At 50.8% G+C, this 10,702-nt stretch overlaps 2 protein-coding genes across 2 annotated transcripts; both read right to left on the bottom strand.

Annotated features, from left to right (window-relative positions):
• Positions 1-1,001: 1,001 nt before the first annotated feature.
• LOC126495831 (rhox homeobox family member 1-like) lies at positions 1,002-1,760 on the bottom strand. The gene has a single exon (XM_050133413.1). The coding sequence runs from the start codon at positions 1,401-1,403 to the stop codon at positions 1,011-1,013; it is 393 nt and encodes a 130-aa protein (XP_049989370.1). The 5' UTR covers positions 1,404-1,760; the 3' UTR covers positions 1,002-1,010.
• A 2,879-nt stretch (positions 1,761-4,639) lies between these two features.
• Positions 4,640-7,584, bottom strand: LOC126495832 (paired mesoderm homeobox protein 2-like). Its single transcript, XM_050133414.1, has 4 exons — positions 7,406-7,584; positions 6,774-7,230; positions 6,104-6,149; positions 4,640-4,859 (listed from the first exon to the last, which is right to left on the bottom strand). Exons 1-4 carry the CDS (start codon positions 7,485-7,487, stop codon positions 4,764-4,766), a joined length of 681 nt encoding a protein of 226 aa, XP_049989371.1. The 5' UTR covers positions 7,488-7,584; the 3' UTR covers positions 4,640-4,763.
• Positions 7,585-10,702: the final 3,118 nt, after the last annotated feature.

The following is a 10,702-nucleotide window of genomic DNA, read 5'->3' as shown; positions in this document are numbered from 1 at the left end:
AAAAAAATCAAGAGGCAAATGACCCACACTGGTGAGGAAAGAGAGAAAAGGGAAGCTCCTAGAGTGTGGGTGGGAATATCACTTCATGCCCTAGGAAATGAAAGAACTGATTAGAAACAGACCCAGTCCAGTAAATCCATTTCAGTGTTTACCTTGCAGTCCAGCAAATCCATTTCAGATTTTACCTAGCAGTCCAGTAAATCCATGTCAGGGTTTACCTAGCAGTCCAGTAAATCCATTTCAGAGTTTTTTTAGCAGTCCAGTAAATCCATGTCAGAGTTTCACTAGCAGTCCAGCAAATCCATTTCAGAGTTTACATAGCAGTCCAGCAAATCCATTTCAGATTTTACATAGCAAAGACAGAGCCAGGATGGGAAAGATGTTTTCGTCACCCCAGGGAAAAACCTCACCACCCCAATAGCCAGGGGGCTACAGCAACCCTGAAGTCCTAAAAGGGGGGTTCTAAAGCAATGGTGGGATGCTTTGATTCAATGGGGGTGATAATCAGCCCCGAAGCAATCTGACCACCAGCAGAAACTACGTCTGAAAAGCCAGAGAACTGTGACAAAAGAGGCTGAAAAAGGACATCAAGCTCTGTCGCAGGAGCCTTTAGAGTCCTCCTGTTCAACGAGGAAGATGATGTCCCGGTCTGCAGGGGAAGAAAGGGGAGATTTTGATAGTTTGTCCCGAGGAACGGACTTCTAGAGCCCTGTGAGAGAAGGCATAAAAATACCTGGCTCTGCAGACTCTAAAGCATCAGAACAGTTTCATTCCAACACGGTTTTCATTTATCTACGTCACTCCCCGGTTGAAAATGGAGAGAGTGTCAGGCTCAGTAAGCACACCTGTTTCCGGTCACCATCACAAACAACTATCCCCCTCTCTGGTCATGGGGGAGAAGCTACCCCTGGTTTGGAAAGTAATGGGGACAACAGGGACAAGAAGGGGTAAAGGCCAGGTCAACATAAACAGTAGCCCCTGGAGGTCCGGGATCCTCCTGGAGCCAGCACCTACCTTGTAAGTACATCCGGGTACTGGGTTTCTTGGAAAACAGTCTCCATTTCCCGCACCTGCCAGTGTGTGAAGTGGAACTGATTGCGGGGCCTGCTGGGCCGTCTCCTTCGAACCTCAGGCATCTCCAGGGCTGGCTCATCTGGGTCCACCTCCATGGGCTCCTGGTTGTTGAGGTCATCTTCTGGATCCAGGTTTTCGTAAGGGCTCACGTGCCCCCCCTGGGCCTGGTTGTTTTCAAGGTTCTCACTGTGGTCCAGGCTCAGGGCTCCTTCACAGAAGCTGCCCCCCACTTCAGCTGCTGCCCCCTGTTCAGGGCGGGGGCTGCTGTCCTCTCCATAGTCGTCCATGTGAGAGTAGAAGTGGTCACTGTAATCGTGGTGGTGCGCCATGCCTGCTGCTCTATGGAAGCCTAGATACCTGCCCCTTGCTGGAGCCTTTGGCAGCAGGCTTGCCCTGGGGCCTTTCAGCAGGTTGGGGCTACACAGGCTCAGGTGCTCCTCCTGCAAGACCACTATTGGCTTTGTAGCTGAATCCTACCCCAGTGGGTGTGCCTGTGTGGTGAGAATGGGCTAGGTTGTGGCCCCAAGGAAGGGGTAGGGAGAGAGAGGGTGTACGCAGAAGCTGAATTTTATCCCTAGGTGATCAGCTTTGATCTGGCCACCATCCCTGGCCACTGCTCAGAGACCCCACAGAAGACCAGGGCAACGGGGCTACTGGAGATTGCAGGCTGATTTTAGCATGGTGAGTGGGGAAGAAGGAAAAACTTACAATGAGCCCCTGAGAGTAGTGGCTCTGGTATTGGTGAGTCCAAATACCCAAGCGAAGTCACTAGAAACACAGCCTGGTGCCTTCAGGAGGGAGTTCTATGCGAATCTTGGATAGCTGAGTGAAGGGTTGTTGCAGAATTTCCTCAGTGAACAGCACCAAGTCTTTTCTTGTAAATTATCAAGAGAGCTCTATCCCGTAGACACAGATCCCGGCCATTCACATGTAGTTGGTGGGTGGAGACTGGGAACCCTTCGGAATACATGCTTACCCAGAGCCCCACAATCACTGCCCATATTTGGTAAAGGCGCACTCTCACAGAGCCACTTGACCTGGTCCCTTGCACAGCACCTCGAGCTACAGAAGAAAGGCGCCACATCTAGTTGATGGGCAGGCCAGTGAGAACCTGAGGCAGGCATGTCGTCACCTAGGACATGTCTCAACAGGCTCTGGCCCTGCTGCTGGATACACGTGTGTGGCAATTTCCTCCAAGATAAGAATTCCATGTGGGAGGAAGCCTCCTGGAGACTTTAGACATCCCAGATGGAGGTGAAACAGTTCATAATCCAGGAGAGATGCTTAAGACACAAGGAGTAAAAGGTTAGGGAGCTTCAGCCAGGCTCAGTAGGGGTTTGTTCACATTTCCTCGTGTCTCCCCGGGAAGCGTGTCTACAGCACATCTCAGTGGCACACTGCGGACTCTAGGACGAGAATCCAAAGTGGGCTGAGGCAGAAGCCGCCATCTGTAGGTTCAGTTCAGGGAGCATGAGTCCCTGCTGAAATGCCACTGGGTGTGGCAGCCAGGCACTGGAGCAGGTCAGCAGAAGATACCTGGTACCTGGGCCATTGGTGGCAAGCGCCCGAATGAAACTCAAGAAAATAATCTTTTGCTGGAACATCCATTGTGGGGCCCAGGTCCTCAGTGGATCCCCCTCGTCTCTCTGTCTCTTTCTGTCTTCCTCTGTCTGTCTCTATGTGTCTCTCTCATTTCGTCTGTCTGTCTCTGTGTCTCTGTCTCTGTCTCTGTCTCTGTCTCTCTCTCTTTCTCTCTCTCTGCTTTTCCAGGTGTGGTCCCCACCATGGGTTCTTGCTGATTATCCCAAGATAAAAATGATTGCAAAATACCATCCAGAGGTCAGTTAGGAGAAGAGCCCCTGGTGGTCTTTGCAGCTGCCACAGTGGGGTGACAGGGTGGGGGAGGGGTCAGGAAGGAGGAGAACTCCTCCCTGGTGTAGGAACTCTTCTTCCTATGGAGAAACAGTTGAAGTTGGAAGGAGCTGGGAGCTCGGGCTCCCCGGAGACAGTATGAAGGCCCCTGGAAACCCCCTCTTCCAGTCCTCCCTTCAAAGGCTGACAATGATTTCAGTTCATTCCAATTCCCCAGGCACTATAGGATAAGCATGGAGCAAAATGAGCCCTGCACAGCCTGGGGGCAGGGGCTGTGCTCTGGCTTCATTCCTCCTTCTAGAGTCCCTGCCCCCTCTTCCTGACCAAAGACAAACAGGGAATCCAAGACTGCTGTGCCTGCTGCCCTCTTTGGACAGCAGCACCGTGGCCATCATGTCCCCTGGACATCTCAGACCGGAGTCCATTTGCGGTAGGTGATGGTCAGTAGCTGCTCACCCAGTTGGTCAAGGTGCGGCAGCCCGAAAGACATTGGGGAGCAGGCAGGTCTAAATGTGGTATCTCTATCCTACCCCTTTGTCACAGGCACAGGGAAGTGAGGAAGACTGCTAGAATAGTCTTAGAGCCAGGGCCAGTGTCTACCTGTGCCGAAATAGTATTTCCTAGGTGTGAAATGGGGAGACCTCAGGTTTAGGGCAGTGGGCCCGTCCCTAGTGTACCTCATACCTGCCACTACAGGAAGGGCTCTCAGATCTTCTCAGTGGGAGGCATCTTAGAGACCCAAAAGCAACAGAGCACAAATCTGCAGCAGAAGAGGTCCCTGGAGCACTCAAAGGAACAGAGAGAAAACAAACCAGGGTGTGCAATGGCAGGAGACCAGGCATTGGGACCCGCCATGCAGCAAGTTTGGATTAGTAGCCTAGGCCATACTTCTGCATGTCCCTAAGAGGAACTTGGTTTATTTGTACCTGCGGGTTCACATAGGGAAAGAAGCTGTGCTCCTTCCTCATGTGCTAGGGGTTCAACATTATTTTCTAATATCATAGGGCTGTGAGGAAGGAAAGACCCCCAAATCTTGAGTACTGAGGGTTCTCTGAGGCAGGTGACAAAATGCAGAAGACACTAAGGTCAAGTCTCTGAGCAGGCCACGCTGGGAGCATATTCTCCCTGAACCGGAATGCAAGGAGGGAGACAGAATCCCCCCTCTGCCTGGGCGGATCGCTTCGCCTCTCTCTCAAGCAGCAGGACTCTGGGCAGTGTGCCTCCTCCTCCTATTGCCCTGAAGGCCCACAGAGGGGGAGCGAAAGCTCACAGGGTGTTCCCATTCCTTCTGCCACCAACCTGGGAGATGGCTCTGAGAAGTTTCCAACAACAGAGCCCAAGCTGGGACTTACTGAAGTGTGGGTGGTAACAACCGTGTCTAGAAACACACTGTCCTGCTTTGGGGACTTGCCCTTTCTGCCCTTATAAAGAACTTGTCCCACAGAGATAGAGCGAATTGACAAGTCCATGAAGGGGGGGGGAGAGAACCACGTGGGGTCAGCAGGAAGCAGCCTGGCCCCTAGAAGTCCTCCTCCCTTTGCAAGGCAGAGTGATTGCTGCTTGCCCACGTCACCCCGATTTAAATTCCATTTCCAGAATTTAAACTACCATCTTTCAAATACTTATACCCACAGTTTGGTAACCTGGGAAAATAATGGAGCCAACGGACTGAGAATACACCTCTTTATTGCTGAAATCAATGCAGGGAAGGAAAGGGTGTCATGGCCATCAGGGGTGGCCGACACGTTAGGGGCAGGGTAGGCTGCAGGACATCTTCCTCCAGGACAGGGATGGCACTCAGCGCTGCTCCGGCATCTTCAGGCATCGTTGTTCTCGGTAGCAGGGGGTGTGTTGCACAGCACCAGCAGTCTAGTGTTCCTCCGGTGAAGGGCTCTCCTGTTCCTAAACCAATCCTGCAGCCAGAAGAGAGCCTTGTTTCAGTACACTGGCTTTACCACGGCTGAAGAACACATGCTGTAACTTCGTACACTGGCTCAACTTGGCTAACACGGTAGGACATATTTGGGAACCCATCCCGGGCCTGGTGTATGCTAGGGGTGTCTCTGGCACTCAGCTATTCCCTCAGCAAAGCACCAAATCTTTGACTGCCTAGAAACTTCATGTTTATTATGTAGCCCCAAGAAGGGTTGAAGAGGTACCTCAAGTGTATACTGACTGTTCAGAATGCTGGAAGCAACAGGTTCATTCTCACTGAAACACTAAGAACACCCCCTGAGTAGCCCCTGGGGACGTGTAAGCCACACCCAGTCCTTCAACTGGGGAACAGACCCGGAATATTGCCTCTTCTCCCCATCCAATGGTACCTTTTGGTTGCAGGCCTACCCTTTAAAGACCTACCTCTCGCTCCAGCCCACATCAATTGGTATTTTTAATGCATTCTTTCAGGAAGAATGCATAATCTAGCTCATGGTTTCTTGCTGGTCCCTGCGGTATCAAAAATTATTAAGAAGATTTCTCTTGGGCTCCTGAGGATCCATAAAGGCCTGAGGCAATAGTCTGTCCAAGTTTCCACCATGCTAGCATTGGTTAGTATCCAGAATGCAGCTTTAATGAGACAAAGGGCACTTCTTCCGGCTCTGCTTCCTTCTTAGCCTCCCAGCACAGTGACTACAGGCCTTTTCCCTCGTGGGCATGTGGTCTGGAAAAGCCAGGGGTGCCTGGAATGCTGCTCAGAGTGCAACACATCACCAGCAAAGGGAGGCAAAGGTGCTAAGAGCAGTTGGAGGTCCCTGGGCCCTGTACTGGTTCAGAACTAAGCTAGATATCTGCCATTACAGACTAGGGCGGGGTGAAGTCTGAGAAAAGTTTTTCTGAGACATGCAGCGTGACAGCCGAAGGTGGACAAGAACGTGCTTTCTTCACTTGGGTGAGGCATGCGGGCTGCAGTCCCAAGAACACCATGGAGAACACGGTCTGTCCACCACGTGGCATACAAAGCACCTTGGTGTCTCCAGCTCGGCATGTCCTACCTGAGAAAATGGAGGTCTGGTGTCTTCCTGAACCTAGCCTGCCTGTGTACTGCTCTGGCATCCCTGGGATGCCATTTCAGGGTCCCACTCCGCCCCTACGCCTGTCTTCTAGGCAGAAGCATCACAAGACAGGAAGTCCTTCCAAAATTATTCTTTAGAATACTGACCTGCACATCGGCTTCTGACACACCCAGCCATCTTGCAAGATCCTTCCTGAAGTGAAAAGATTCCAACATTTAGGCTTTGTGTTAGAAATGAAGGATCGGCGGACATGAACCATGTGCTTTTGAAGCATTTACATCCACACTTGTGTGCGTGCACATGTGTACACACACACACACACACACACATATATCCACACTATTCCTCATACTTTCTTTGAGACTAGCTTTAGCAACAACTTTCCTACAGGGACCAAAATTAAGGGTAATCCCCCAAACACAGGTACCTAGTCAATGTGCTTAGAATAGAAAACTTAAGGCAGAGCCTCCACGATGAAAAGTCTTAGCAAAATTTTAATCTGAGGTGGGATCCGTCCCACACATCTTCCCAGCCACACCTCCGGCTTCTTTCTCATATTTAAAGACGCATTTAGAACAAGCATTGTTTAAATTTCCCACTCACGTGTCCCTTAAATGGGTAAAAAGCACATTCATTCCCAGCGGGAATAGGACCCATCCCCCTACTCCAGAAACTAATTTCTCACAGAGGATGGGAGGATCGGGACAGGGTGGTTCTATTTCTTGAGGAAAGCAAGGATCCAGGGAGCTCCAAAGGAAAGCCTGGGCTAGGACACACTGCCGAAAATCCAGCCGCCTAGCAGGACAAAGTGCTTACCTCATGTGCAAGCTGGGATGGCGATTCTCTTGGAAAAGCTGCTCCAGATCCTGCAGCTGAGACAGGGTGAATCTGGTGCGGCGCTTGACAGGCAGCCTTTCCCCAGCCTGGGGACTATTGGTGCCCTCAGGCATCGCCGCCTCTGGCTGAGGCTGCTGTTGATCCACGCTGCCGCCATGGCCACCTTCCTCGTGGACCTCATTGTCCACGGGGCCAGAACTACCAGCGGCAGCATGGCCTCCTCCCATTTCTTCTTCTTTGATATCTCCCTCCTCTCCCTCTTCTGTGGCTTCCTGAGCGAGACTGCACTGAGCAGGCTCTTCTTGAGCAAGCTTGCCTTCAACAAGTTCGCCCGGAGCAAGTTTGCCCTCATCGAGCTCCCCCTGAGTGGGCTTGCTCTGCTCAAGCCCTTTCTTGTCTCCTTCCTCTCCAGCCTTCAAGACCACTGCATTCCCACCTGAAACAGAGAAAATCACAAAGATAAAAGTCTGAGCATCGTGGCCCAGGGACCATTGGAAGGTCTAAAGAGGGGCCACAGGCAGAGCTGAGTTCCCGAAGCCCTTGGCCACCGGCTTTCCCACTAGATTTCTTTCTTGGCCCCGCCAGAATCCCATCGGAACCAGTTTACTGACCATGCTGTGGTTCCTGGTCCCCATCAGCTCCCAGCTCCCGCATCCCGCTGAAAGTGTTGGAGCAGTCTTTGCGAGTCTCCATTCCGGGAATCTTCCGATCAGGCACACCACAGTCCTGCAGAGTCAAAAGCTGCCTCTCACAGGTCTGGCGCCAGACGACGAAATGAACTGCTCTGGCGCTTGACCCGGAAGGGCTGTCTTCTAGGGGCTCAACCAAATTACAGTGTGTCCAATCACACAACCTGTCCTGCCCAGGCTGTGGGCTTGTCCTCTGAGGTGCCTAAGCAGAAGCAGTTTAGGGTTGCAAAGAGCAGAAGTACATAAAAGGAAAAACAGCGAGTCTCTGGGGCGGGGATGCAGAACCTGTGGCTCCAAGTTGCCTCTGGACTTGAAATTCCAACACAGGATGCAAGTCACACAAAGACCTTCTCAAGCTCAGCATGTCCTTGAGTCCGGCTAGATCATTTTATGAAGTTATGCAAATGTCATTCAAACAAAACGACAAAGACGCATCCCTTAATGAAGTGGCACAAATTAGACTCCATCATTTATGCACCAAATAGTGGATTGCCCAACTGTACACACTCACTGTGGTCGCTACCTCCGTCTCGTGTGATGGCAAACACGTGGGAAGGCCAGGGCAAGATCCTCCTGAGAGTCTGTGTTCTCAAAGGGCTGAGTCCCAGCAGTGTCCCAAGCTCGTTCTGATGGAGACCTTTCTCTCTCTACCTAGCTGGGCTTGTCCCAAGGACCTATGGTGGCCCAAAGACATCTCTGGGCATCACAAATCGGCCTTAGTCAGTGGCTCCAAACTCCTCTCACTGCCATGAGGTTTACAGACGGGAGGAGTAAGCAATTCTGATGCAGTCTCTTCAAAGAAGCATTGCAGGAGGGGGAAATTGGGGAAAGTTAGAGAAACTCCCCAGATAGGTGACATTCCCCAAATTTACAAAGGCTACCGAGCTCTGTCATTTAGTGGATTTTGTTTTTTTAAAGCATCAAGGTGACAGCGATAGATGACCTTCCCCAAATTTACAAAGGCCACCGAGCTCTGTCATTTAGTGGGTTTGTTTTTACAGCATCACAGAGGCAGCGTCTGGACAGTGCCTGAGGTAATTGTTAGGAGGTGGCTTAGTTCTCTGGGATAGCACAGGCTGAGACACTGGATGCCCAAGATCCGCATGGTCTGGCCCACACCAAGGAGATGATAGTGCCTTCTTTATCTGGCTCAGCCCCCCCCCCACGCCCATTGTTCATCTGTGACTAAGGCTTTACCAGGTGTTGATCCTGGTCTGGTAGCCACCAGCCACTGGGCGGCCTTGTGCCCCCTGACATTTCCTACGGCCCACTTGCTTTTAATTGTACTTATCTCTCTTTCTGCTCCCAGCTCCCTAGAAGCAACTGCAATTATTCTGCCTGTTCTGCTTTTCTTCCTGTTCTCCTTGTCTCCAGCGTCTCTGTGAAAGGCTTTCCTGAAACACGGAAGCGGGAGGCTTTCTTAGAGGCTGTCTTTCCCTACTCCCTCAGTTAGCTGCTGTTGAAGCCAGGCTATTTTAGGGGACAATAGTGCCACATGTGCTTGCTTGCTTTTCTTTTCTTTTGACCCAAATTTGAAGTTATAGTTATTAAATACTGGACAGGATGATAGACATTGTTCAGGCCCACACCTGAGATTCCCAGAGCATGGCGCAAATTTCCATTAGTCAGGGGGTTGCAATGGCAAAAATCACAAGACTCTGGGTTTCCAGCTTTGTCCAATCAGGGGCAAGCATACTTCCCATTGTTCTTTCCTGCATATGAACCTCCCACCCACATGCCATCAAGACTTCCTGTACAGTTAGGGCAACCAAACTTCCTTCCAGAAGTGAAAAGGCATGGCTCTTTATCTCTCAGGAGCCCCCAGCATTCCAACATGTACTTTCTTGAAGGAATTGGTGCCTGCCTGGCCAGCAGACTCTCTGGCTGGGAGCCCGTTCTTATCAGTGTGAGATAGTGTCGCTGTGGGACTGGGCTTCAGAGACTCTGTTTCTCAATCTTAGTGCTCCTGGTTTGGTTGTTTCAACCTCACCCTCCATTTTAGCCCTAACTTCCCTGCACCATATGCGAGCAACTTGCAAATGTGAACCTGGGTGCTTTTTCCTCACTAAGGTCAGAGACCTACCTCCTGCATTTATCCCAGCCTTGGATTCTGAGATGAATTCCCCAAGATGCTGCCCCCAGGGTTTGGGAGAAGCAGATAAGCAGTCGTTCATTCTGGGCGCCCCTGAGTCTGTTCGTTTCATCCTCTTTCTGCAGAGTTCACTGGACCCCGTGGGGAATTCTTTTATTTCTGGTAGTTTCCTCCCAGGGCTCAGCAAAAGAGTGAGGCAGAGGGATTTCACTCTCTAATCGGGGAGGCAGCACCCTTAAAGATGGGTGCTTGCTGTGTAACCCCCAGGAGCTGTGGAGTGCACTGTGGTAGTATGCACCACAAGTGAACAGCAAGGCCCCCTGTGCTCCAAACTGTCATTTATGTGAAGTCTGGGAACCAGCACTCTTCTCTGCCTTTTCCCTTGATCCTCTAAGCCCTATTTTCCCCGTATTGAACCCGGGGAAGGGTCTAAACTCTGTTGACTGCTTAGGATGCCTGCTGGTTTCCAGCTCCCCAATCCCACACATCCCTGCACTGACAGGAAACCTTTACCCATGCGCATATTTTTCAGTGGAATGTCGGAGCTTTGTGAGTGCAATTTACTACTCTGTGTGACTTTTCTATGACTGAGGCCCCAGAAATGAAATGTGTTAATGAAATCTTGTATCTCCTTCATGTTTGTTTACTTTCTTGATGCTTCTAATGCTGTGCCCCTTTAATACAATCCTCATGTTGTGGTGTCTCTCTCCCGACTGTTTTCCTTGCTACTTTGTAATTGTTATTTTGCTACTGTTATGACTCATAATGGAGTATCTGAGTTTTCCAATGGTTTTATTTCAGGTTGATAAACGCCAAAAGGCAAAAGGGGTGGCTACCCACAGGTTGAAAAGCACTGTTTTAGGTTAAGAAATGTGATTTTTGAATTTCTACAGTATTTTCCCCGCTGACTCTGCTCCGTCTACTTTCTAGATTGGGAACATACCTGCACACAGCTTTGTCTGAATTTGCATGTCCGCACACAGGTGCGCTCTCAGACCTTCTCTTGCAGAACTGTCTACAGTCAAAGCCCTGCAGCCCCCCTGGCCCATCCCCTAGACAGAAGAGAATCTGCGGGATGCAGGAGTAGTTCCAGTAATTAGGAAAGCACAAAGAGGAAGGTGCTCCAG

The sequence above is a fragment of the Alexandromys fortis genome, unplaced genomic scaffold, assembly GCF_014885135.2.
Source record: "Alexandromys fortis isolate MF-2015 unplaced genomic scaffold, M_Fortis_MF-2015_v1.1 scaffold_655, whole genome shotgun sequence".
NCBI classification, from domain to species: Eukaryota; Metazoa; Chordata; class Mammalia; order Rodentia; family Cricetidae; genus Alexandromys; species Alexandromys fortis.
This window is presented reverse-complemented; position numbering and strand designations above follow the sequence as displayed.